General features: G+C 51.1%; 9 protein-coding genes across 9 annotated transcripts; 3 read left to right on the forward strand and 6 right to left on the reverse strand.

The window, feature by feature from the left end:
• Positions 1-127: 127 nt before the first annotated feature.
• On the reverse strand, positions 128-2,169 carry N7468_007557 (MFS transporter; the record flags this gene model as incomplete). The annotated part of the gene is made up of 3 exons (XM_058476853.1): positions 128-917; positions 1,006-1,894; positions 2,073-2,169. 3 exons carry the CDS (start codon positions 2,167-2,169, stop codon positions 128-130), a joined length of 1,776 nt encoding a protein of 591 aa, XP_058329743.1.
• Positions 2,170-6,326: 4,157 nt separating this feature from the next.
• Positions 6,327-6,545, reverse strand: N7468_007558 (uncharacterized protein; the record flags this gene model as incomplete). Its single annotated transcript, XM_058476854.1, has 1 exon — positions 6,327-6,545. One exon carries the CDS (start codon positions 6,543-6,545, stop codon positions 6,327-6,329), a length of 219 nt encoding a protein of 72 aa, XP_058329744.1.
• Positions 6,546-12,315: 5,770 nt separating this feature from the next.
• N7468_007559 (putative JmjC domain protein) lies at positions 12,316-13,895 on the forward strand (the record flags this gene model as incomplete). The annotated part of the gene is made up of 2 exons (XM_058476855.1): positions 12,316-12,811; positions 12,868-13,895. The coding sequence occupies 2 exons, from the start codon at positions 12,316-12,318 to the stop codon at positions 13,893-13,895; spliced, it is 1,524 nt and encodes a 507-aa protein (XP_058329745.1).
• A 246-nt stretch (positions 13,896-14,141) lies between these two features.
• Positions 14,142-15,737, reverse strand: N7468_007560 (uncharacterized protein; the record flags this gene model as incomplete). Its single annotated transcript, XM_058476856.1, has 5 exons — positions 14,142-14,342; positions 14,443-14,906; positions 14,957-15,194; positions 15,245-15,512; positions 15,556-15,737. 5 exons carry the CDS (start codon positions 15,735-15,737, stop codon positions 14,142-14,144), a joined length of 1,353 nt encoding a protein of 450 aa, XP_058329746.1.
• Positions 15,738-16,509: 772 nt separating this feature from the next.
• Positions 16,510-17,874, forward strand: N7468_007561 (uncharacterized protein; the record flags this gene model as incomplete). Its single annotated transcript, XM_058476857.1, has 2 exons — positions 16,510-16,905; positions 16,957-17,874. The coding sequence occupies 2 exons, from the start codon at positions 16,510-16,512 to the stop codon at positions 17,872-17,874; spliced, it is 1,314 nt and encodes a 437-aa protein (XP_058329747.1).
• Positions 17,875-19,252: 1,378 nt separating this feature from the next.
• On the forward strand, positions 19,253-20,018 carry N7468_007562 (uncharacterized protein; the record flags this gene model as incomplete). The annotated part of the gene is made up of 3 exons (XM_058476858.1): positions 19,253-19,384; positions 19,428-19,913; positions 19,971-20,018. 3 exons carry the CDS (start codon positions 19,253-19,255, stop codon positions 20,016-20,018), a joined length of 666 nt encoding a protein of 221 aa, XP_058329748.1.
• Positions 20,019-20,114: 96 nt separating this feature from the next.
• Positions 20,115-21,094, reverse strand: N7468_007563 (uncharacterized protein; the record flags this gene model as incomplete). Its single annotated transcript, XM_058476859.1, has 2 exons — positions 20,115-20,722; positions 20,776-21,094. 2 exons carry the CDS (start codon positions 21,092-21,094, stop codon positions 20,115-20,117), a joined length of 927 nt encoding a protein of 308 aa, XP_058329749.1.
• A 601-nt stretch (positions 21,095-21,695) lies between these two features.
• N7468_007564 (cell division control 45 family protein) lies at positions 21,696-24,305 on the reverse strand (the record flags this gene model as incomplete). Its single annotated transcript, XM_058476860.1, has 3 exons — positions 21,696-23,498; positions 23,552-23,991; positions 24,065-24,305. The coding sequence occupies 3 exons, from the start codon at positions 24,303-24,305 to the stop codon at positions 21,696-21,698; spliced, it is 2,484 nt and encodes an 827-aa protein (XP_058329750.1).
• Positions 24,306-25,615: 1,310 nt separating this feature from the next.
• Positions 25,616-26,803, reverse strand: N7468_007565 (GPI-anchored transamidase; the record flags this gene model as incomplete). Its single annotated transcript, XM_058476861.1, has 1 exon — positions 25,616-26,803. The coding sequence occupies one exon, from the start codon at positions 26,801-26,803 to the stop codon at positions 25,616-25,618; it is 1,188 nt and encodes a 395-aa protein (XP_058329751.1).
• Positions 26,804-27,166: the final 363 nt, after the last annotated feature.

Raw genomic sequence — 27,166 nt, forward strand, 5'->3', positions numbered from 1 at the left:
CGTGGCTGAAGTTCAAAAAATGACCGCGAAGGGAATGCATAATCCTTCAGAAGAACACTTGAGAATCGAAAAAAGAAAAAAGAAAAGAAAAGAAAAGAAGTGGTATACGAGAGAAGACTCCCGAGTTTCAAAGGTGAGTGGGAGAGGATTCGTTATCCGGGCGAAGTGAGTCCTTGACAAGATTCGAATCCAGGTGGTAGGCATCGTAGTCCTGGTCGAGACTGGATCGGAGAGAGAGAAGGCGCTGTTCTTCCTCGTCGATGGAAGACCCGGAAAGTATCTCACGCTTCAGTTCAGCCTCGCTGACCCCGGCCTGCTCGGTTTTGAATCGCTCGGGCTCGGCTGGCTCCTCCATCCAGAAGCTCTCAATGGCACCGATTACGCAAACAAGGCCGCATGCCCACCAGGCCAGCACAGAGTAACCGCTCTCAAGCCCCTTGGAGTGCAGCAAACCTGTCACGGTGGGGCCAAATGCACGGCTCAGGCTCGCGGTGGATGCAGCAGCACCGTTAATGCATCCAAGGACCTTCGAGGAGGGAGCGGAATTTGCGAGGAGAATGGCGGTAGCGGGGAATGCAATGACATGGAATGTGATCTTGCTGATCAGTGCGACATAGACAGCGGGCATCTGCAGCTTTGCGGGGAGAAGGATCAGGTATGGCACGGCGAGATAGAGCGGTGGCCAGGCGAGCAGCACAAAGCGGAAGGTGCGCAAGGTGCCAAAATGCTTCACAACAAACGGGAATAACCAGAGCTGAGCGATCATCGAGTAGACGCCCTGAACGGCCAGCATAAAGCCGATAGTCTTGGTAGGCAGCCCCAAGCCGCCCGTGAACTTGAGTGGCAGGACTGCTTGGTCGTCGGATTTGGGAGTGCTCAGAAAAACTGGCATCAGTTGATCGAATGAAACACTGTGACTGCGAGAGAGAGAAAAGGGTAAGGTCAGCACAAGAAATTGATAGATCCCACTCTGGGGATAGAGAATGCGTGGCATTGCCAACTCACTAGGCGAGAATTCCATAAGCAACAATGGTGACGATGACTTGGCGAGTGAACGCTTTGGGCGGGGAGCTCTTCTGTCCTTCCAAGTCGCCATTTGGGGATCCAACGTCGCTCACGGGGGGCAAGCAGGGCGACGATTCGACACTTTCGTACTCCTGGGGCGAGATGTCGTGGTCATCATAAGCGTAGCACTTCTCATTGCGAGGCGCGGGGTTGTCGGGAAGTTGCACACGCGAGCGCCAGCAGTGGCTGATAATCCAGTGGCCCAACTCACGACCCGGGTCACGGCGATGCTTCTTCTCTGGATGAGTCTCCTCCAAAAAGAGGGCTCCGACCACAATGCCACAGATCAGCACCAGGATGCACACCAGGTTGGGCAGCAGGAACGGGAAGCGGTCCAGCAGCGTGTTACGCTGGAACAGGCCTGGGTAGTTGTCGCAAGGTTGGGCCAAAGCACCGCCCATAGCCGGGCCAATGATCGATCCCAGGCACCACACGAAGGGCATGATGGAATATGCCCGGGGTTGGTGCTCCTTGACTGTCACAATCTCGGCAACCGTGGTCTGGAGAACTCCGATGTTGCCATTTAGTAGGCCACCCAGCGCCCGCGCGACCATGGCTGTCGCCAGATTGGGAGCAAATCCAAAGGCCACCATGCTCAGGGCGGTCCCAATTAATCCCATGATCAACACAGGCTTGCGACCAATCCGGTCACTCATGCGGCCCCAAAACATGCCGGCTGAGAATTCCGCAAAGGTGAAAGACGAGGTGATCATGCCGGCGTAAAGCGCAATCTTTCGGTCATTATCTGTCACATGGAAGGACTCCACCATGCGGTACACATATGGGAAAATCGACATGAAAGCAATGGGCTCACAGATCCGGACAAGAGCTGAAAGGGCATGGTTAGCGAGATTCGCATAATTGAGGATAGAATTGGGAGCAATTTTTTTCTATCCTGGACAGAAAGCGAGTGGAAAAGAGACAGGAAAAAGAAAAAACGCAAATCCGCGAGCAATCCATGCAACAGTAGCCGCATAGTTCTGCCGGCAACAAAAGTACCAACTTACCTAACACGAACAATTGCCGGACTGGAAATGTCGACCAATCCTCAGCCGAGCCATTGTGCTGGCGCCGGCTTTGTAAACAGGCTGGTCGTTGAAACATTGTGACGATGAAATAGCCGGAATCCAGACGTTCGTGAAGACGGAGGGTTTTCCCTCTTAGAAGGCGCGAATGGTTGATCCACCAGAAGACAGAAGAATGGGCGGAGAGGATCTCCAGTAATTGATGGAAACCAGGCTGACCCGGGACAGTGGACGTGAACCTCCTCCTTAGATTACCCCGGTTTAATTACTCAAGACAAAAACCCAGGAATCCAATTGGCGTCAAGGCTGATAGAGCAAGGAGCGTAGATTTTGTGTTAGGGCTTCAGCATAAGCTCCCCCTGCGGTTGGGAAACTCTATGGGATCAAAAAGAGATTTCCGGGGAACCACAGAGCTATGAGACACCTGCAAGGGAGACTCGACACGGTGGCTAGCGGAGAGGATTGGATGCTATCCAACAGGGAATAGATCATGAAATAAGAGGATCAGAGAGCTAGTGACCAGTGGCCGAGGTAGAAAGGGCGATTGAAGAATGGAGAAGGGATCTATGAAGAATCTGGAGAAGAGTGGAAGGGGAAGAGTAGAAGTAATTGTGATGGGCAGGAAGGGAGTCATTCCATGTAAAGGAGGGGAAAGGGGAAACTATTATATTACATCCACGGGTATCGACAGTGGATAGCTCCATCTATAGAGATGTGATCAGGCGCCAAAGACTACTAAAACGTCAACCGTTCAGCGTTGGGAATTTCGGTTTCGGCTGTACAGAAGCCGCAGGATGCAGAGCAAACATGTTCCATGGGGAATAAAGAAATTTTTTTTTTAAAAAAAAAGAAAAGAAAAAAGAAAATGAGAAAAAGTCAAAATGGCCCAAAAAACTGGTGGGTCTATCGATGATTCTCTGGATATTCTTCTTTTTTTTTTGTAAAAAAATTTTTTTAATAATAATTGGGGAATTTTAAGATTTGAGATTTTCGAGGGGGGGTTTCTGTTTTGGGAGGTTCCAGGTCTTTTTGGTGGTAATTTGAATTCTAGGTTTTAAATTTCGGGGAAATTTTATTTTATTCTAATTTTATTTTAATTTTATTTTGTTTTGTAGATTAGTAGGATCCCACTTGGACGAGCTTGTGTAATTCGCCAGGGGACCGGGACCACCAGACTTCAGGATTTGCAAGTGTGATCAGTCCTTTCAAGAGGGGGGGGGGGGGCAAAAAAAAGCAGGGATAACGGAAAGGGCAAGAAATATTAGAATTTCCGAATTGAAACTAACGCCAAACCCAAAAATTACAAAAGGACCAGAAAAAAAAACCTTAAGAGGGGTAGGCAGGGGGGTCAAAAAGAGAGTCGGAGATCAAGGGGCAGAAGGGGAAGGGTAGAAAGAGAAAATGAAGAGCGCGGGAGAGTACATCAGCGTCATCGTTCTTCGAGTGGCCAATAAGGGCACTTCCGGGGAGAAATGTTAGGGTTCTCCTTCCACCAGATCACTTCGATCTGATCAAAGTCTAGCGACAAAGTACCTTTGGAGTTCTCCTCAGACCCCGCTGATTCGATAGATCCTCTTCTTCCGGTATTCCCCAGATCCGAAGATCCCAAGTCCCTTATTAATGGTCGATTCTTTCCGTATCCCGTTTAGCTCTGTATTGCCGTGACGCCGGGGAATAACGCTAATAAAAGATTCCCAAATGGCGTAAGGGGAGAGAATCGGCGTACGGGATTTCGGGGTTTTTTGTTCCTTTGCTTTTATTTTTTCTGGAGTCCCGGAAGTCTGGTTAGTGTCACTTAGTGAGATGATAGATCTCACGTCCCACTTCCGCTGCGCCTCCCCGAGAGCCGGTTGAAGTTTGAAAGCACCAACAAGACACAGATTTCGGAGACTGGCAAGAGGGGGGAAAGTGGGAAGTGGGAATTCCCAAGCTTCTGACGCAAATGGGGATCGGAGGTCAGTATTTTGATAGCTCGGTCATTTTCAAGCTTAATACTAGTCGCTCTATATCGTCATCCGAGTCCTCTGATTCTCTTCTTCATGATCCACCTACGAATCAGGAGAAAAGTGGATAGTAGTCAAAACGACAAAAACGGAAAAAGAAAAAAAAAAGTTATTTTCTTCTCTTCCCAGCAAACCACGTGAACAGCACCAGCTGAACTTCAGATGTTTCGGGTGCAAGGGATCTTCCCCCGAGTCGGAGTCGGGGATAGTAGTCCATCCCAACACGGATCGAGGTTCTAGAAAATTACTGAGGGAGATGATCAGCCTTCTAGTGGGCCCGTCTCTTTGTTTTTCGCTTTGTTGGTCCTGGCACCAATAACAATCAATTGAAAACAATGGCCTCGGCGTGTTTCGTATTGATTCGCCTACAGCAGACCCAGAGCCGTTGAAGCCTGTACACATCATTGAAGAAACTGTACCCCAAATGAGGCAGTGCTAAGGCGGGGAGAGAAAACCGAAGATGCGGTGTATTGGGGGAGGCATCCAATGGGGCTTTGCCGGCAGCAGCGCTGGGAAGGAATAGACATGGAAAGCCAGGAACTAAGAACACACGCCGTTTACCGGCCTGTCTGTCACTGTCTGTCACCCCGTGTCATGTGTAGTATGGAGCCTTGTCATAGGGCAGGCTACGCTCCATGCGCACCCAAATCCCCGGGACCGGTTAGCGTACAGGATTTCGAGCCCCCAGTTCTTTTGCTGGTCCGGAGAACTAAGCTAGAGCGATACGGAATAGTGAGAAAGTATGTAAGACATTGGCCCCAAGGGAGAAAATAGGCAAGAGCAGCACCAAAAAGAAGTACAGGCCTCCTATCTAATTTTTGAGAGTAACCGTTCCGGTGGATAATAAGGGGACCTTTTGCCTCTGGTGGGTCGCGATCCATTGCGAATGATCGTCCTGTCAAAGGCGTAATAATACAATGGTACCGGTACAAGTGATTTGTTCCTTGGAACCTTAGTGTCCTTCTCGAAAACTTCCCATCAGCTGGCCTTGACATCTAATTTCACCGACAGTCCGGTTCTCCTATCGCCTACGGGCCCGCATTGGTCGCCGATCGTCTCATAGTAATCGCCCCAAGCTCCATCTTTCCCGGTGATGCCGACACCAGAGTAGGAAACCGGCCGAGATCTGGTTTCAAGCCAGCCTTCAGCATGCTAGGACAAGTACGGCGGGATTCAGATTCTTCGAAGGTCCGCCTCACCTTTTGCCGTGCTGCCCTACTTCTGGTGCCATTAGACCTTTTACACAGCTATGCGAAATGTCCTGTTAGGTCGATCCAAAAGTCGGTAAAGTGCCGAACCCAATACGGCGGCGACCCAAGGGGCTGGGAAACTCTGCGAAGAGTGGAACTTCCCATGATTGTAACTCCATACCATGCTGCCTTACGGTGGGCATTGGATCGATACCGATGCGGTCTTCCGATGTACGACAGAAAGCGGACATGCAGTTCTCTCCTGTCGCCATGGCCACGCGAGCCGGGTGGGGGCCCTTGAGAAAAGCCGGTGAGAGATCCGCGACAAAGAAATGAATGGGTCTCAGGGGGGCTCATGATCGACGTCATCTTCTGCTCCAGCCAAACACGGTGGATCGTAAGCCGCTTGGGAGGCGAGTTTGCGAATCATAGGAACTCGGAAAATGGACCCAGGATCCACCGTATGATCATGATGCAGATGGTTGAGAATCAGCCCCGAGTCGGACAGCTTGCAACCAGAGGTCCAAAAGTCTATAGCAAACAAAATGGCAATTTCTACAGTTGGCGGTCGTTGATGAGTAGTGTCATCAGAACCAACGGACCAATCATCAAGAATCAGAGGGCGGCCTGTCAGGCGGAGTGCATGGTACTGGAACCCTTTGGTACATTTCTTGCATAGAGATGGGTATTCCAGGGCATCGGACAGCACATGCGTCAGGTGATGAGGGGCCGGCGGCTAACCCGGACTGGGGAGGACATTGGGGAAGAGAAGGGGAGAGAGAAGCAGGGATGGGCACATCATGACAGCTCGGGGACTTCTTTCAAGTGAAGCGGTGACGACCAGTCCCGTAGGTAGCAATCTTTTCAGGTCACGCGTCAGCGATCGTGTACATGGTCATATCCATTCGGACTGTTCGGAAGGAAAGAATCCGGGAAGATGAGCCCAAGCGACCAAGCGACGAAGCTACAAAAGCGACCAAGCGGATCTGATCTTGAGAATGAAGGGGCCTTGAACGGCTAGACGGAGCCCAACTGCGCTATTGTCATGTCCAGGCTGCTTTGTCCCGCGTATGCAAGGTGATCCATGTCGAGGTGGTGGGGAAGGAGCGGCAGACCCTGGTCTGCTTCGTTGAGGCTACCGCCAGTAAGGAATGAAGAGTGAAGCGGCGGCGCAGACTAGCGGGGTAAGGCTCAAGGTCCGGGTAGAACAGGTTGACGGCGGTGAAGTGCTTGGCTGCAGAGGCTTTGTTTACTCTGTACATTATGCCTGCAAATAGAACATCCCAATAGTGTCTTTTGCCTTGGGAATCTGTACGAAACCTACTGCTTCACCCTGTAGCCCCCGTCTCGCCCTTTCGCATCCTCGCCTTCCCCACTCGTTTATGTCTGCACCGCCGGTAGCCGGAGGGGCTGTCCTTACACATCTCAGGCGATCATTGCGAACCCAACCGATGTTACGTCTGTAGTCCATATCGATATTTGAACCTCAACGTCTCATTGTTGCCCAAAGAGTCACAAAAGACGGTGAGTACGACATGACGGGCCACTGCGAAAAAGGTGGGCGACAAAGGATTTACAGACAGGGGGGGGGCGAGTAATGGCATTCTTTGATAGAAGAGCGACGGTGCGTTGGATACTCGGCCCGCTTTCCCTTGAGAAATCTTCGAAGCTGCAAAAGCTGTAAAAGGCTTCTCCCCAAACTCAACGCGATGGTCGATTCGGAGTCAGGTAGCTGGCTGAGATCGCGGGAAGGGTAAACTCTCGGTTCTTGACATTCTTCAGCCAAGATCATACCCCAGGCCCTTCATTCCATTACCTCATATTGCCCTCACCTTGGTTCTTCTGCAATTTGAGCGACATCTGTGAGAGTCTAGCAGGGGTACGCCTGCTCTCCGAAACCCGTCACCTCGAGAAGACCAGGACCGGGGCCGATGCAAATCGTCATTTACGAGCTGATGGAGTCATGGAGGAGTCGCTTATCCTCATTCCTGCCCGCGAATTAACATAGTGGGCCTTAGTTCAACCCAACACGTCGGTATGATCGACGCCCGCCGCAGACGCCATGCCACCGTGTTCGGGGGATTTTTTTTTTTCTGATAATGATGTGATGCGAAGTCTGTCAACTGGCTGTGGCTGAATTGTATGAGGCCAGCAAGTGCAGCCGATCAATGGGGTAGGAAAACAAATCCGAGCATATCACAAGTCACCTCTACGGCTGTACCACCCTACCTCCCTCCCGTCTCTCTCCACAGGGAGTTTGTCGCGTAATACTACTGGAATGTATAGCTCGAGCCTCTACCTGGGTTGTGTCTGACGTCCTCTAGGCCCCCATGTGATCTATCAGATTTGCCAGCGGTGTGGGAAAGGAGGCGATCACATTTTTTCCTGATAAGATCGGAGGGGTCAATGGGGAGGGAAAAAAATTTAACTCCAAGGTTACGCGAATGCATGAGCCCACTACCTAGTTCCCTGCAGATCGGAAGCGCGCCTGTCGTCCATTGACGCGTTATTCGTGTAGCAGCAAAACAGGGCCGTTCTCTCGCTCGCTCGCTCGCACCTTCTCGCAATCGAGAATGGACAGGAGGCAACTACCACCGCTCTACCTGCAACCAAAGGATCGACGCGACATGATCAAACTTCCAATGTTTGGGATGGACGTAACTTTCCGCTCCCGATCGATCGCAAGTCTATCGGAACGCCTGTCCTGCAGGTGTAGCTGTGCGGTTATGCAAAGATCTGAAGATTCCTTGCGCCGGGTACGAGGATCCAAGGATTCCGCTCGACCCTCTTTGATTTAGACTTTGATCTTGCAGAGATCCAGATCGCAAAGGTTGAGCAATTGCCTTGCTTCCTTTGCCACATTGGGTGTGGGCTGGTCTCGATCTTCCCCCGCGGGAGGAGCCAGCACTGCTCCGGGGAGATGCTAGTGGATCAGCGAAATTATATTAACAGGTCTTCCAAGAATGGGAGTGCCGACAAGCCACGCGTTGAACTGCCGGCCTGGACTTTAGATTGCGGGAAAATGGTGTACGGTGCTTTGTCTACCGCCTTGCTGTGGGAACAATAGATAATCCGACGTTCTAAGCTGGCAAGTGCTCTCTCATACTTCGGAAATACTCTTCGTCCCACTACTCTCGTTGGCCTCATGATCTCACCTTTGTTCACCTTGTGTACAGGAATACGCGCCGACCCAGGAAAATGTGGTTGGAACAGACTCTGTGATACCCCAATTTCATATGCTCTGAATTCCGGGTCAAAGACAATATTTTCGTACCCCTGTTCCCCGTACCACCCTCAATAATGGGATGTTCGTACTCTGTACTCTGTACGGAGTACGGAGTACGCAGTGCTGGGACCTGATTTTGTTTACAAAGACTGCTAGCGCCGCGGCGACTCAAGCTAAATCCGGGGGACCAGAAGGACGGATCCGCGGGCCAATCAGCAGGCGCAATAGGGCTAGGCCTTTAGGGCGAGCCGTGGATTTTCAGCTCTCAAAGTTCAGGGGGAAACCAGTTGTTCCATGGAACGGTACCCCCACACAATCCGGTATTGATTATTTTAGGGGATTTGTCCAACGGGGTCGATGCCCTCTGCTCCACCCTTAAGTCACCACAGTTCCAGCAGCCCCATCGGAATGCATGTTCCGGTGCCGCGGTGACGGGTAACAAACTCTTGCCTCTCACTGGTCGCGGATGTGATTCCTGTCGATGATTTTCCCACTATTGAATCGCCCGTCAGTCATGTGAGCGCTTTACCTCTTTTGGTGTTCGCCACTCGGTGGGTTCCGTTGGACCTTTGAAAGTTCCATCCCTTGAGGCCAAAAAATCCGCCTGGATTCAGGGGTAACGGTGGATCCTTCGCCATCCTGATTTCGCACCCTGATTTTGTATGTACTTTGGTTTCGGAATTGACATGTACTTTGTCCACTAGCGGTACTTTGGACCTTTCTGTATCCCGTCCCGGCGGTGCGGGGCGCTTTCTTTTTCTGACAGGAGTCTTCTGGACCTGAACTCAGGATTTAGGCTCGCTAAATCATCCCCTAGGTGCTTGACCAGTCGATTGGCTCCTTTTACGGGATTTCTTCAATGCCCGATGGTGCGCAGGCTGACGCTGTCATGACCTAGCCAGAACACTTCGTCTAGAACTTTCTATCCAGCCGTGTAAGATAGCCTCGGGTTTTTTTGCAGCTCACTGCTGCTCAGCATTTCTCGATGCGTCATTTCATTACTACACCAGATGTCCACAGTAAGTCACTTCTACGCAGTACATGATCCGGATCCCACTGCCATCCATACCTCCGAGTCTTCATGCCCTCCCTGCTATGTTCCATTTTGAGTTACTAGTGCTATACACTCGCCGCCAATGCTGACAGCTTTGGAAGGACGCTACGAGTATTCCGTATTAGCTTCATGACTCGTCAAACACGAGTAAGTGCCAAAGATACTTCCTAGTAACTCGGGTTGCATACCGCCCCAGTACTTATGGACTCGCTCGGCACTCCATGGGGAGGGCATCTCCGACATCAACTTTGAAAATACCGGTCTCTGACAGCTCGATACATTGTCAATCTTTCACGGCTGTAGATATTATACATGCTGGATAATACATCCCTCGGGATGCTACTCGATCTATGCAGGATCTACCTGACAGAAGTACAATCTGACCCCGAATGCCGCATTCCTGACAAGTGGTACTTTTGCCCGCCGTAATATACGGCTCCCCTCGTTCCATTGGGGTCCGCAGCTTGACAGATATGTGAGTGATATTTGCCCTTAGCTTCACGGGTCTGGAATCGTGATAGCGCCGGTAGCTTTATTGGGATTATGAACCACTCACCGGCAGTCCCGAATGGCCAGACGCAGCCCTCGAGGGCGAAGGCTGATCTTCGCATGAAGAGTTTCATATCCATCACCTCTGCGGCTGAACCCTGGGGGCATTCGGCGTCACTGATCATGCCATACTTGCGCTTATTCCTCACCGACTCGGACTGAAAAGTTGGCCCACGAGCAGAGAGCGGATAGATACATCGCGATCCTAAGTTATACGAAGATCATGATCCCGGTATTGCTCTCAGCTCTTCCTAAAATAGCAAGTGAGCTCCTAGCCGATCGGCTTTTCGCTATCAACCCGACATCCAAGCCTTGATTTCGGGCAAAGTGCAAAAAGGAAAGAAAAAGAAAAAGAAAAGAGAGAAAGGGGAAAAAGGGTCCATGTCAGCTCACTACCTTGGCCACTGGAACCATGGCTTGACAGAAGACTAGTCCGCCTTCACCCTTGCTAGTAAGCGACTGAATGGACGGCCTAGGGACCAAGGGGGACTCTTTAAACTGCCATTGGCTGTCGGTGAGCTTGCACGAGCTATGAGCGGCAGCTGATTTCGAAAAGAAAGCGAACAAAAGTACCCCCGATGCTCCAATTGGGTGTCGTCGGATGCGGAGCGCAATTTTTGATCTACCACGACTGTTTGGGTTTCCATCCACAACGCCCGGGACGTTGAACCTAGAAAAGATGGCAACTGATGGAGGCCGGTGTTCCTGCATGGTGAACTCGACGTGGAACCGGGGGTGTGTTTACAAAAAGAGCTTGGAAGTTGGGAGTCGAGGACTGATCGCTGTGGTGTGCATTCCAAAGCCGGCGGCGCTAGTGCCCGTTTAGCCGGTTTGCCATGGAATCAAGGCAGGACAAAGAAACTCGAATGGAGGACTGGCACGGCTCATTGGCTAGCCGAGGCTCTTTGCAGGGATGATTTGACAATCACATCGGCACCATGCAGCCACGGGCAGGGACAGGGCCTTTGTGGTCGTAGGGCTATGCAATCTTGGTGTGATTTCCAAATCAGCCGTCCATGGGTGGCTGCACAAGATTCTTGAATAGAAGCGGCCAAGTGGGCCTGTTGATCTGTGTTGGCCCGACCAGGGTATGGCCACTTGTTCCATGCTGGGGGCCAAGATAGAAGATGATGGGTATGACGGGTATGACAATGGCCGTAAGTATTGGCTCATGGATTTGGGGGTTTCGGGGGGATTGGTCCTTGGATTACAGGTCTCTTTCGGAGCGACTGCTACTTACCTAGGTAGTACTTGTAGGCATTCGTAAGGTTGGGCTCTCCGAGTCTTGCCCAGGTGGTGCAACTCCAGGTTCGACATGGAGAACCGCTATTCCAGGCAGCTATGGAATCTCTCTCGGTTCAACATAGTAGTCAATCCCTGGTATCGACTCCAGATGATTTTCTGCATTCTGAAACCTATCTTTGATATTTTACAAGGTCTTGAAGAGGCTTTTGCCAGTACTAGTAGCAGATGCATACCTTGATGTTGAATATGTTCATAAATCCGGTATACGCTCGAAAGCTTTTTGTGCCACCGCCAATAGTACTACACAATTGTGGGTATTGTCTATATTTTCAGAATTAGGCCCTCAAATAGTGACCGTGTTAATTTCGGTAGAGGGGTAGTTTGTTGAGCTTGCATACTAATGTCCGTACCTCCAAGTCCAACTTGAAGCCAAACACTAAGATGTCTCTAGTTCAAGCAGGCCAACTTCACTTGAACTTGGAATTGTCGAGATACTGACCAGCATCTAGTGGCGTCATGATATAGCAACTCCTAGTAAATCATACCTGGGTGGTGCTCATAATGGTAAACTCCGCTGAATCATTTTCCACAAAAAAAAAAGAAAAGAAAAACATGGTTGGTGGACACCGCCGTAGTTCATCGTCCCCACCATCGAGATATATAGACCGGAAACACCTTCAATGTGGGGACGTCTCCAAAGTTTCAAAAGTCCGACTTTGAAGCAAATAGAATCAACCCCAGTATCTGAGAAAACAAGTAAAATTGTGACCGGATAATCTTGCCTCAATTTCCGGGAGTGCCCGTTTGCTCAAGACGATCACTGAGGTGTGCGGTGAACTGATCATCGCTCTGCCAAACAGAACATCCAAAATTGGTTCCACCCCCGCAGCCGGACCTCAAGCTCACAATTTCCGCCATCATAAACTCAGATGGGTTGCTTCATCAACCCCGCACAGTCATGAGTGTTTCCAATGCGGTTACCCGCGCATTGTCCGCCATCTCCAACCCAACCCTCGATGACCCTATCCACCAATGCAGCGACCAGCTCACAAATCCTCTTTTGAATGACGTCAATGGGGCCCTTGAGCTTGCCGACGCGAAACTACGCGTCTTTCCTTTCAAAGATGTCCAGACCTGCTGGAGGCGCCTCTATACCGACGCGTCGATCCTGAAAGCATGCCTTATCATTATATCTCGCTGCGGGCTTAGCCAGCAGGGTGACCTTGCTCATGGGCATGAAATCAACGCCTCCGAGCTGATTCAAGAACTGCAGGATGTGGAGATGGAAACCGGTATTGATCCACAAGCAGCTTGGCTGGACGAGGTTGTGCATACCCTGGATAGAGCGTTGATCATGACCGGTGCTCCGCGGCGGGAGGCGGTCATTGAGTCCCTGCTTGGGGCGTTACAGGAAGCTACAGAAGGCAATTCCGAGGGAGAGGAGTCCACAGGCCGTCCACTGAAGCGCAGGAAGCTCGCATCGCCCATGTTCCCCCCACGACTCTGCCAGAACCACATCTGGAGCATCCGGTTACACGCCTGTCAGCCCCTTCCTTCGAAGAGATCCAGGATCACATCGAGGAAGTCCGCACTCCGCTCGTGATCACCGACGCAGTGGACCATTGGCCTGCCATGTCGACCCGACCATGGAAGTCGCGCGATTATTGGTGGGGCCGTACATTCGGGGGCCGCAGGCTTGTGCCTGTGGAAGTCGGCAGATCCTACACAGACGAAGGATGGGGTCAGAAGATCATGGAGTTTCGGGAATTCGCCGACACCTACATCTGGAATGGTGATCTTGGCATCAAGAGCCCACAAAAGAAGGCCAACAACCCGGAAGTCCACGAAACGGGTTACTTGGCCCAGCACGACCTGCTTTCCCAAATCCCGGCCCTGCGCAAAGACATTGGGATCCCGGACTACTGCTTCATTGACCCACCAGGCCCTGAGCCTGGCACACCGGTCTACGAAAGTAAACAGCGCGAACGGGACGCACGCAAAGAGTCTCAGAAGGGACCAGCTGACCCCGATCTTCCTGCCGGGGCGAGCTCCCCGAACGCCGAAGACAATGAACTGGACGCAGAGTCGCCCGTGGGGATCCCCAGCAATCCAATAATCAACACCTGGATGGGTCCCCTGTGGACCATCTCACCGCTTCATCATGACCCTTACCACAATGTGCTCGTGCAGGTGGTCGGCACAAAGTACATACGGCTGTACTCGCCGCGTACGCCTGCATCGCAGATCCACCCTCGCGGCAAAGAAGTGGTAACATCTAGCGAAAAAGGCGGACCGCCGGACGCAAATCCCAGCGAGAAGCTCATCGATATGTCCAATACCTCCAAGGTTGATGTGGCCGCCATTGAACTTTCACCTGCAGAAGCGGATCAGTGGGAAGAGCTGTGGCCAGGGTTTCTGCAGGCGCCGTATGTGGAGACGGTCCTACATGAAGGGGAGTCTCTCTACATCCCTGTCGGGTGGTGGCACTATGTACGTGGGTTGCGGGGAGGGGTGAGCGTGAGTTTCTGGTGGGAGTGAGAAAATGGGAGCTAGAGGGACGAGAGATGAATTGCCATGCCGGGGCTTCTATGTCAGAGCGCGATGGGTGATGCGCGATTCCTGGCTTCTAAGGTATTCGGAATAGAGCATATCAAGGCGGAAGATCCAATTTGCGAATATGATTGACTTGGAACGTGGACTACATTTTTAATAGTAGCAAAATTGTATCTTAAGGATGTTCAACTCGAATACTATACAGCTGGAGCACGTCCATCCGAATCTAGTCTAGTACCATCCTTCGACCAGTTCGCAGAGTGTTGCCTCTCCCCCAACGTTGCCTGGGAAAACAACGAAAGGGACACCGCGGTGGCGAGAGGTCAGCTCGTCGCATCGCCAGAGAGGTACACCAGGAGCCGCTTGTCCAACAATGGTAGCGCGCTTGACATTCAAGCCTTTCGTTGCTGCATCGGAAGACGTGATGCCGCCCTATTCAGATGATTATCAGTCACCACCTCCAATCTCGACCCCGATCATGGGAGTGGACCATTATGGTCTCGTATCAGTCACTGCGGATTGGGCAACATACCTTTGCTATGATATATCGCGGTCTCACCTCAATGCGCTGCAAGACACCAACGAGCGCCTCTGCAACAACCGATCCTATCTTCAAAGAAGAAAGCTCATCAGCTCCCGTAATAAGCTTCCTGCTCGTCATCACAAGCGTATCTTGGCCTGCTTGTAGATGCGCTTCGACTTCCTTGACCACGCCTGCTACGGTTTGAGATGCTGTTTCGGGCGACTGGACTAGCTCTGCGACCTTCATTTCGATAATCGCCAATTTCCCAGTGCCCCCGCGGTGGTCGGTCAGGTATTTGAGTTGAGCGGTTGTCTTAGGCACATAGGAACCGGCCATGATAAGACCACCTGTTTGACGAGGCGAAGGGAGCTGAAGCTGTGCTGCGGAAATCGGGGGAATAGAGCGAATCCCCAGTCTTGTCGAGACAAACGCCGCAGCAGTGCGGTAAAGGAAGTGCTTCCCCTTGGACTCCGCTAGAAGGAATCAGCTTTGGTCTGCAATTCCTCGTAGAAGATCGACTTACCCAATAACAGCCCCGCCACGAAGACATGCATATCCGACTCCGCCGCCGCATTCACGATAACCACACCCCCAGAGGGAGTAGCCAGCAGCTTCTCACTGACAGCCTGAGGTCCACCACGGCGAATCTCATCAATAGTCACCGAGCGTAATTGGTCCGCAGTGAACCGCCCAGGCGCCTTCTCGAGGACATAGTCGCGCAGATTGGAGCTCGTGAAACCAAAGGTAGCGTCCTTCGCAAACTGCGTCTCCCCTGCCGGAACCAGCTGGTCCCCTCCGCAACATAATGCACATCATCGATCGTGAATCTTCCTCCTTGGAAGAAAAACGGAGCTAGGACGAGCCCGTCTGCCGCGCCGAGGACGGACTGCGCAACGTCCGGTTCCAGGGGGAAATGGCCGCGCAATGTGGAGTCCCCGCGAAGCACAATGTCGATTTCGTTTCCAGTTGACTTGGCTGCTTCGGCTACTTTCTCGCAGATTGTGCGGATCAGCTTCTCGGCTTCTGTGGGGGGGTAATGCGCGCGAATTCGTGAGGATGAAGAAGCCCGGAGTATTGGTCTGGAATTCGGTCACTAGTGTAGGGATGTCCCACACTGTCAACACGGAGATATCATGGCAGGTCTGCGTGCCAGTGGGATCATCATCCAGTACTACTAGCCGGTTGATCGAGGATGTTGCGAGGAGCTCGGAGATTTGGTCCTGAGTATCAGTGGGGTATTCCGCAGGAAGCTGCGCGAGAGTGCTGTCGCGCTCGAGGATTGGGTATTGCTGTGGCTGCGGCATGGTGTTATAGACTATGCCGGGCTCGATCCAATTGCAATAGTAGGGTCATTTGCGACCAGCGCCCATTCCTTCGCTTCTTAAGAGCAAATGCAGACGTGGAGCCGGAGAGCTCAGTGGGGTAAAGTGGGGGTGCGGAGAAGCAGTCGGTGGGAAGTCTAATGGCACCGGAGGGAATGCCGATGCAAAGTGAGTTCTGGCATCTGCCATTCTCAGATCGGAGTCGGGTCCTGATGGGAAAAATGTAGTCGATTAACATGCTCGTTTACAAAAGGCCTGTTACGCGATGCCGGAATGGTCTACCGCGGACTCCGCGGATTTGTACAGTAACGACCGTATTTGCATTCCATGTTTGGAAACATAGAGATACTCTTTCAAACCCTAGTCACATGTTACGCTAATCTGTATATGGATTTTGAGTAAATTACGTGTTTTGTATGTACCTCGTAATAATACCTAGGATTGTACCTCCCTGTACGAATACAATGCTCGAACCAGGAGACCAGGGGGCTCGATGCAAACCAAGCAAACTAGCCAACTGTTGACAATCTGTCCACTTCCCTCCTCCATCCCTCAGCTGCTTCACTGCCGAGGGTCTGGCGCTGCACTGGGTGTCTGTCTTGCGTCAAGTTGATAGACAAGGCTTGACAGTAAGATTTGTTTCGTGATTACCATCGCTTATCACCATGTGGCGGCTTCGGGTCTTTATTGGGCATCATGCATTCCTGGCTAACCCCTTACAGCTCTAGGCTTACCCCTCCCTAAGATATCCGCGATGACCCATAGCATTTTCAGTGACGATGACGATCAACCGCGGATAGTCGACCCATGGGAAGAAAGTTGGCAGTATGCTCCCACTCCTGGTAACTTCAGTAGCACACCCGCAACCTTGTACTCCCCTAGCCCTGCCCCGTATCGTGCCACGGATCAGCCACAGTCGGATCAACTCAACTTTCTACCATTTGCCGAATGGGAAGAAGGTGGCGAATACGATGAGAACCCTCCGAGATACGTTTGCTACACAATCGAATGGAAGCTTATACTCAACCGAAAGGCGGTAGGTCGAGTGACCGAAGATGATTTGGTTGTAGCTCCTAGCGAGTATTGGGAGGAGAACTTGAAAACAGCTGTTGAAGACATGCTGCAAATGAAAAAGAAAGGTCACCAGAGAGTTTGATCTGAGGGCACGGCCGTTACGATGAAAGTGAACGACCGGTCCCAGAGAAACGTCGAAAAATTCTTCAATTCCACTAGCATTGACTGGAAACCAGTGGACAAGCAGCTGCGTAAATGGAGCAATTTGCTTCGTATCGGCAAGAAGCTCACTATAGCCATTGCGTTTAATTATAGGAGCAAAGATGACGATCATGCTGGGTCAGCATCAAGGAGATTCGACAAGAGAGGCCGTGTGTCTGCAACAAGCAGAATGTTGGCTGAGCGAGAGGCTCACATTGCTGCTGAGGAAGAGAGAACTGGGCGAACTGCAACGTGGAGTGTTGTATATGACCGCATGCGGTGTAATGTTCGTTCATGCCCGCTTAAGTCTGATTGGTGCTGGGAAGACCCGACAGACAAGAAACATTATAAACTGAGAGCCCCACACCTAGAAAGACTCATTGATCATGTTGATGGCGGTGGGAGCCTTGATTGTCATGATGATGTCCCCAGCGATATCCGTCGAGACCTGGTTCTGGAAAGTCAGATCGGAAGAAAGTCGAAAAAGGCTGATATCACATCGACTGGACCACCATATCCAGCCATTATCAATGTTCTTCCAGCACAAACCGGGGGTGCGTCAATGATGACTTCGACCCTACCGAGACATACACCTGACGAGCCTCTCGTAATTCCTGGGCCTCGGGAAGCGGCCGTAAGGGACTACTGTAAGTGGCTAGAATCGCGCGCCACCGACGAGGAATACAAAGCAGATTTCCGGAAGATCTGCCAGGTGACGTTGGAAAACCACCTCGACCTTGAGCTGATCCTTGAAGATCCAAACGCTGGTTTCTTCGTTCAACGAGGAATTCAAATTGGAACAGCACGTCGTTTCCTACGTGATATAAATGAATGGGCCACTTTGATGAAATCAAGCATGCGACTTGACCGGGCCACTGGAGAAATCCTTGATGACACCGAATAAGTTTGACAGCTATGTATTTTGTTACGCCAACTGATGTCTGATTGGCTCCACACTATGTTAGGAGGCGTCGAGGAGTTTAATTCATTTTTGATCAGTAGTATTTTGAATTGCGACTATTGGCTTATAAGATGATTGAGTGTGTTCCTGTTACTTGATTCCAGTATCTGTGTTGTTCGTGCTACAGGAAAGAATGCAGTACCAGGAGTTTTCGGAATGAATATCACACCTTGGCAGACTTGATTTGTTTCTCAAATTGATTGAAAGATACCGTGCGAGGAGTCCGATTCGGCCATGTTTGTTCCCATCGTCAAATGGGTCCTCCCATGTGCATTCCAGAACGTCATAAACCCCTAATTCAGAGCCCAGTGATTATTTTCTGCAGCTAGCATTCCAAGATACCATAATCCTAGTAACACCGAAAGTTGTCCAACCCCCCCGCTTCTCCATTGGACTGGAGTAGCCACGGCTAAACGACCATTCCCATCAAGACGTTTAACGGCAATTAGCTCAACGTCTGAGAGGATAAAGCCGTGCCGGGCATTATGCTGGTCCATATAAAAGTTCACTTGGGCTAACACCTGCTTGTACTCTCGTCGGTCTGCTAAGTCTTGCGAAAACTGCATCGAAGATCTCCACTTCCAAGAGACCTTTAAGTCCCCAGGTGCTCTATTAACGCCTGTGGAGAGATTTGCTCCGACTACGATGAATGCAGTATCTGGTCTGAACTGATCGATTATCCTAGCCGATCCCCCTCCATCAATTGTGATTTCAGAAAGCTGCAGAATTCCCAGGTCCGGAGAGAGTTGTTCGAAACCAGCTCGGAGGGCGCGTCGAACTCGAGTCATAACTAGATCAGCGAAACGAAGATGAAAAGTTGGCTCGTCTTTAAGCGGAGCAGGCGGAGACATAAAGGGGTCAGGCCGAATTCGCTTCGTATTCAGGACTTGCCCGTAGCGTTGAATGACGGAGGAATAACTGAACTCCGGCCATGGAACCACTTGGGTTATGTCATCCGCATCGTATTGAGGATTTGTCGTGTTTGGACCCGGAGTCGTCCCCTGGGTCGGTATCGTTGGGAGGGCAACAGAGAGGTACTGCAGAAGTGTTTGTGTTGCCATCCTTAGCTGCTTCAATAGGTTCACCGCTGTAGTAAGGTTGGGAGCAGGGAACCATGGTTGAGGCTCGATAATGCGGGGTCAATCAGATCCACCAGATCACATGGGTTGTTGCGTTAACTTCCAAGGTCCACGGGTTGACTTTAGGTAGGTTAGTTACATAATTGACTTACATAACCCCTGGAGCTTTCCCCCTCGCTACTTCGTTGGTTCTCCAACATCCCCTCAGTCACGTCACGCTCAATGTAGCTCAAGGAGCGACCATGCCTTCGCAAATTGCTTACTCTTCAGAGCTGAAACTCTCAGATATTGACATCAAACGTGAGCTCAGTCGCTCAAAAGCTTCAACAGTTTATGAAATCCGGCTACGTGGAAAGCCATGTGTCATGAAGCTTGTAAGTACAAGCATTGCGACCGAGGATGACGCTGACCTGCTAGTTCCATGACAACGGTGACCCAGGATACACAAAAAAGGGCCGAGATTTGAATCGTTTTCGCTGCGAGTTGAACGCCTACCACAATCTCCGTGAATTCGGCGTGTGCGACCGAGGCTTTGTTCCCGCTTTTTACGGCCACATCGATCGAGTTGATCCGTCTGCTTTCCACCCTCCGCTTCAGCAATTCGCCGACGATAAATACCAACCTAGGGCGATCCTGCTCGAATACTTGCCGTGTGCTGAAAGGCTCAATTGCGAAAATTATTCCGAAGACCTCTTTCGCTATGCAGTTGAGGGCATAAAACAGATCCATGACGCATTTGTCCACCACCATGATATTTACCCGAAGAATATGCTTGTTGTATCTGGTACAAGGATTGTATGGGTTGATTTTGATGTTGCGACAACTTTCAGCAGCATGGGCCCTTGCGAGAAGGCATATTGCGATTATGAAACCGAACTTGTCGAGAGTTTTGGAAAGCTTCTGGTTTGTGTAGATTCCTTTACTTAAGCATCGTTACAGTAACTAACAAAAAAACATCAGAACGATGACAAGAGACAGGGTCTTCCACCAAATACAAAGTATTACTGATTTAACAGCCACAACCACGAAAAAACCGAACTGAAAACAACGCTCGAACGTGAAACGAGCCTTGCATAGCGATGATACTCTAAGTACGACAGCCAATCATATATTCTCTATTATTATACCTGCATGTCGGAAATGGCCTTCGGCACTGTCCTGTTTTGCACCAACTTCGTATACACACCGCCGAAGGAAGGCATGAAACCCCTGGCCAGGATTCTCTTCGTACACTGACCAAGCTTTCTTGATAGAGGCCTTCAGCTCGGCGAAGAATTCCTCGATGGGGTTGAAATCGGGCGAATACGGCGGGAGGTACAGTAATTTGACTTCTGCGTCAGCACATAAGGTCTTGATCCGGTCTGAATGATGGAAAGACGCGTTATCCATAACAAGCACGGATTTCGGCTCCGGCCACCTCCCACAATGCTGCAGAAGCTGCTCGATAAACGATTCGAAGAATGTGGTATCCGTTGAGCCTTTGAAAATACGGGACAGAATGATGCCGTCTTGAGCATATGCAGGCAGTATCTGGAAGCGTTGGCCGCGATGAAATTTCGACACTTGGACCGGTGTCACGCCGAGCGGAGACCAGCCAGTTCGCCTATATCCAATCCTTTTATCACATCCGGATTCATCGACAAACACAAGATGATATGACCGAAACTCGGATAGCTTATGCTGGTAGAAGTCCCGTAGTTGAGGGTTCTGTTCTTTGGCTTTCTGTTGTGCCTTTTTTTTGTCCAGCCAGCCTGCGTCAGAGCACGTTTGATGCTAGATGACGATGGTAATATGTTGAACTCATCCCATAGGAAGATAGCCATCTCTTCGACGTATAGGCCAGGTTTTTCGGCGAGGTGGTCACAGAGGGCGTCGAGCATGATAGGGGCGATACTTGGTTGTCGACCGACTGAGACTCGGGGAGATCTGGCACTACCGAATAATCGCAAGTTCTTGCGTATGTTAGTGATAGAGCGCTCACTACACTGCGCTACCTTTGCCATTTGCGGTGTAGTGAGTCTGTTTTTGCTGTATATCATATGAATAATCATCTTACGCTGCCAGGAATCGATGTTTCTGGCCATTTTGTGAGTGGTTTAGGTGATTGTAGTTGCGAGGTTGGGAGGAGTGTGAACGAAGGACCCCAGTGTGGGTGGGGTGGTTATTTTTGAACATGGGTTATTTTTGGATATGTAATAGTACATGACTATACAGTTTTATAACTACTTATATATATGTTACCATGCAAACCCAGAACAGAATTTTAAATACGCAAATACCCATATAAGGTTTAGCGTAACATGTGATTAGGGTATGAAATAGTATCTCTCTGTTTCCAAAGATGGAATGCAAATACGGTCGTTACTGTATCGAGGAATTGTAGATATAGATTGAGTCAAGATCCAAGGCTATCAAACACTATATGGCCAAACTCAAAACACCGCCAAACGCCATAGTCCAATAGAGACCTTTGATGCAAGATGCAAGTCGACCATGGAAAGGCGGATATGAATGCTTGCAACGATTGAAAAAATGCATGCAGGGTCGTTGATCGTATGAGCCTTCCACCGGCGTCCAGTTGCGCTACTCGCCATCCCAACCAAAGCTCCCGCCCATGTTATAAAACGTGAAATCAGTGCAAGATGTCGATTCGTGATAACGTAAATGAGTGGTTCGGCCAAAGGCCTAACCCACCACGCTGCGGAAACTCAGCGCTTCCAGGAACCCGCCGAGGTCGTCCTTTTGTACTTCAACCACACAGTGCTCGAAGCTATCGATGCGAACGCGGGCATTGGTCTCCTGGACCACCTCCTGGAAAGCGATGCCGAATCGGTTGCGCAGCAGATGGTTTTTGTTTTGGGGATCGGCCTCATCTTCAGATTCGGACTCAGAAGAGGACTCGGATTCTTCTTCAGATTCCTCCTCGGCGTCTTCATCTTCTCGTTCTGCACGCTCAGCAGCACGTTGAGCTCGGCGCTCTTCTCGCTCCTTCTGTTTCTTTTCCTTGATGGCCTTTTTCGTGCGGCGTTCTTCTTGGCGTTTAGACATGGCAGCAAAGTCAATAACACCACCGCCACCACCTGTACCGACAACAACGTAGAGATCGCGGTCTTCGTCAAGCCCGGCTAAGACCAAGGGTGTCCCGGCGGCTCGTTTTCGTCCGATCTTGATCGAGCCGCCCTTCTCTCGTTCTTGGACTCGGATTGCTTCTGCAATCCACAAAGCGAGCTTTGTTAGGGCTCCAGGGTTAGTGAAAAGTGAAACATCAGGCCCCTCTTTGACAACCGCAATGCGGAAGGCACGAAGATGCCGAATTTGATGCTTGGAAAGTAGTGAAGTACCCGTCCGAAGGATAGCGCGATGGAGATGCTGGGCCAAGGGCAAAGCCTCCAGCAGAAGAGTCGGAGACTCGGATGAGAGCGAGAGCGCATCATATGCAGTCCAGAACCGAGGAAAAAGGCTCGCTAAGTCAGATTCCCCAGGAGCGCCACTGCCTTCGGCATCGCTACTTGCGACTCGTGGGCGTGGCGCTCGCTTCGCATCCCACGCCGCCGACGGCTCATGCGGACCAACTTCCAAAATCGCCCCCAGGATTACACCCACATCCGTCGCTGAAAGGCACGCTTTCCAACCCCAACACCGGACAAAACCCCAGCCTTCGCGGTCAGTCGAGTGCCCAGATGGCTCCGGAGGGACCAGTCCATCCAAGCCATACATGGGTGCGTACTTGAGCAGTCGCCCTCGAAGCACGCGTTTCAATTCCATGTCCATGTGGGTATAGAACTGATGGCACTGGGTCAGACTGATGCCCATCTTTGCCAGTAATTTATGCAATCTTTTCCGACCATTTTCGGTCCAGACGTGGAGTCTCGGGGCCAGATAAGGACTGTGAAGCATACTCTCATAAAGCGACCAATGCCGGACGAGCAGGAAGCGAGGCTCCGGCGAGAGACGGATGGATGTGTCAGTTGGAGACCGCGCGGTAGTGGGAATGATGCCGTTGATTTCACCGCGGGCGTCACGGTCTCGCTCTAATGGGTCAGGTGGATTGAGACGATGTACTTCATCTCGCAGAATCTGGCGAATGCTTTCTCCGCGCTGTCCACCCCATCCTGCTGATCCTCCCGATTCCGAGGTATTCGAGATACCGACACCGGTCATTGATCGACCGCTGAGCTCCAAGCTCGAGACACCACAAATGGCAAGCCAAAGAAGGTCATTGTCCTCACGTCCGAGCTCTGACGCTAATGAATAGACTAGAGAAGAGATTGGCTCGGCGTATGAAGTGCCCGCCGCGTAGTAGGCCTGCAGAATAGCTTCGTGTTTCTTTTTCATTTTTATCAGGCGTTTCTTAAGTGACCGTGCCGATGGCTGTCGTGGTTCTTCTGGAGAGGGAGAGTCCGTAGCTGGCGTATTGGAGCGTGAGGAGTTCGATGAGTTGACACCCTCCCTCCGCCGCCTGCTCGGTGATGACACAAACGATGAGCCCTGTCAGACGCGTTAGCACCTCCAAGAATATCTTGTAGTTTACCGCGACATACCGAATTGCTTCGTTTTCGTTGTCGCGGAGGCCCATCCTCGTCCTCTGACTCTTCATCGTCCTCGCGTCCTGACCATGATTTACGTTTTCTGGAGCCAGGTTGCGTATCATCATTGTCTTCCATATCGTCGTCACTCTCGTCGTCATCATCGACTTCAGGCATTTTAAGAAGAGCATGGTATGCCTCCCGCTGCGCAGCAAGGTCTTCTTCAATGTCTCCATCGTCGAACACGATGATACCTCCGTGTTTTGACCTGTAAGATGTGGTAATACAGCCTTTATCCACGCCTCGCCCGCGCCTTCGTGCATTAGAGTCGATCTCGGCCATTGCAGAGCCCAACGGTTGTCCTCCGAACACATTACCCAGGTTCCACGGCCTGCGCGCGTCGAACACCCAAACCTCCACACCCCCCCATGTCCTCCGCTTCATCTTCCGGATTACTCAATGACAAGATGTCTTGAAGATCGACAAGGCCTCCTACTCCGAGGCACACGACTACTCCTCCGCTCCCACCATTGGTGGTCTGCATGGGCTGGACCAGCTCCTGCCCGGCACGCGCCAGATCGCCATATCCGGCAACTGGTTGAATCTTATGGGGGATATAATCGCGTTTAAAGAGGGCCGTTAGGATTCGACAAGCACATAGCGCGTCAGGTTCAAGAGCGACAAGAATCAGGACTGGCGGAGAGAGAGGGTGGTGAGCTCGAAGGAGTTGTAGGTATAGGTGAGAAATGAGCTGGCGCGGTAAATACATGGCCAGCTAAGGGGGAGAACGAGAGACGGTTGCCAGCATTAAGAAATCGTAAGAATAGCCAGGAACAGCAAGCAAACGACGTCCAAGTCCCCGGTGGGTAATTAGTGTGGTCAGAGTGACTGGACCGTCAGGAAAGCGCGGGTCTCCAGATCGCGACGCGTCTCGTGCACGTGCCAGGTTGGCTACGGCGGACTAAAAGTGCCATTCCACCCGTTGCTTCGACAATTCGCTCGATGGGTCCTCCCCCTGCGTGATACTTAATTTATTCTTCAATGGGCTCTTATTTGATCTCCATTCCATTCTTGCCCACGATGAACCAAATTATTGACGCAATGATGCTCCGAAATGCTATATTACACATAGCATGCGACAGGCAATACTCTGGGCGTGCATCTGAGATTTGAGACACTCAAGATGTACAGGTATGGTCCAACGCCACTTGCTATTCAAATAGGATCATTTCCTGCTTATAGGCCTCCTCGCTGTTGGTGGTTGCTTGCATGACCCACACTGCCCACTGCAGGGGATAATACCTTGGATACTCCGTACCGGGAACTATATCCACCGCACATCAGGAATGGCACCGCAGACTATACGGCGCCATTTCGACTAAACCCCAAGCAGGAGTATGATGGTTGATCATGAAGGGCCACTTTATGAACACCTCTATCTAGACTGCTCGAACATCTTGAAATCGGTTCAATCTTGCACCCTGCATCCCTTTCCTGAACCACCGTCACTAGTGTATCCCTGGACGACCGCGGCGCTTTGCGGCCTGAACTTCGCAAATTATCATTGAACTCGGTCCCAAAGGTTATCAGTCTTCTGGACCAGATCCGCCGGTAGAGGCTCTTTGCTGATGCACTCGACATTCTGGGAGATTTTATATTGTGACCCTCATGAACACAGGCCTGTTGTTTAGTACATGCGCCCACGTAGATTACGAACATCGTGCAATGTGAACCTGGTAGAGGATAGCTCAGGCTAGCTACCATCAAGAAGGAAAGCTACAAGCCTCAAGACTAATCCATACACAGACCAAGCTTGGAGACGTCCGCCTCTGCACGGGGACGTGTTTAAAGCTTTCCCAATATCGAGATCGCTTAGGAACCACAGAAAGCTCCTCTAGGCTGTCTCTACACCAAGTTGCCTTAAACCAAGAGTATATCCGAGATGGTGGGGTTCTTGAAACTCCCAACGAAATGCCATTAAAGATTTAAGAGATCAAATGAATCATAGGGTCCACGCTAGAACGCCACGCGCCGGTCTTGTGCTATATAATTAATAAAGGGGCAAAAGCTATGCTGAGGTCACGCCTTCACAGAACGACCTAAATACAAGCCAGCGACCCAGACCGCCGAGCACAGGCCAATGACAGACACACCAACCAGCCGCTTGCTCCAACTCCCCCCATCAACCATCCGTGTTGGACCAACAGTTTTTCTGGCAGCAAGGTGCACAGAATGCTGATCCTTATTGATCTGAGACGAGTTCAGAATGGCAGAGTACTCGGCATCTCGTTTCTGCCATTTCTCTACTAAGCGGGCGATTTCAGCGAGATCTTCTTTGAGAGACCCGGGGTCTGTTGCGTTTGCATCTTCCACTTCAACATTCTGCACATTGCCGAAGAAATCAACGACAGTCCGGAGACGGCCCTCTTGCTCGCCACCCGGGAACAGGTCCCACCGAACTCCAGGCTGAGAGTGGATCTTGGACTCATCGTAAGAGTCGAACAGATCGCCCAGATTCAACTTCGAAGTCGCACTGGTGACTTGTGTCTCTAGGAATTCAAGCACGTAGTAGGTCCAGCGATCGATGACGGCCACTCCAACGTCGTTGTCGGCGTGGTGCGAGTAGGATGATTGGTCCAGTTCACTCGATCCCGTCGCGATAATATTCGGCGAATAGAAATGCGTGTACATAGTATTGGCCTGGCAGGTATCAATCATGAACAGCAGTTCATGATATCGCTTTTTCTCCCACATCTGGCCGAATGCATCGGCCAAGTCCCATGCTCCGATTTCTTCTGCGTCTTGGAACTTTAAGAACTGATCTCCGCCATGGCCGGTCATGTATACCAGGACATTGCTGCCTGCATCCGAGCCCAAGCGTTTGCTGCGGGGCACATCCTCGTCAAGTCGGTCGGTCAAGAGCCGGATAAAGTTCTCCACAGTCACTTCGTAGCCCCTGTAATCAACCTCGATATTGTCACCGTAAAGGTCCACCGCGCGGTCCGCATTACTGTAAACAGTTCCGGGAAAGGCATTGCGCGGGTTACAGGCCATGTCGTCTGGGAGCATAAGGATGATCTGGGAGTCGGGGATTCCAAGTCGCTTCACGGTTCGGTACAGAGATAGGACGTTGGCGAGATGGCGGTAATTGAACCAAAAGCGGGAGGTAGACACTAGTACTGCCCAGTTGGATGTGTGCTCAGCGGTGGCCATACTGGCGAGTAGCAGGAGCCCGAAGGCCTGCAGGAAGCGAAGGAGCATTTTCATGGTGGCAACTTGTCCAGACTTCGTGCACGCCGTAAAAGGAGGTCAAGTTAACTTTTAGGAGCCGTGATACCAACCAGCCGCATGTACAGTGGCACAACACGGCTGGAAAATGGCCTGCTGAGATGAATCGCCGAGACCTGTTAGGTCACCGTAGACCATTGAGCTGCGATAGCAAGGCGACAGCTGCAAATGGACATCGCATTCGCGATTGCGGGCGATTACAAACCCGCGTTGTCGCCTTAGGAAGTGGGCAGAAACTGGGGCAATGTATACACAATACGTGAGCAAATGCCCTAGGGGCGAATAAATTTCGTCGACCTAGGATATACATAATTTGTAATATTCTCCAGGGCTCAAAAATAT

This window comes from Penicillium chermesinum (genome assembly GCF_028974085.1).
Source record: "Penicillium chermesinum strain IBT 19713 chromosome Unknown utg000005l:1.0-4115287.0:1.0-4118363.0, whole genome shotgun sequence".
NCBI lineage: Eukaryota > Fungi > Ascomycota > Eurotiomycetes > Eurotiales > Aspergillaceae > Penicillium > Penicillium chermesinum.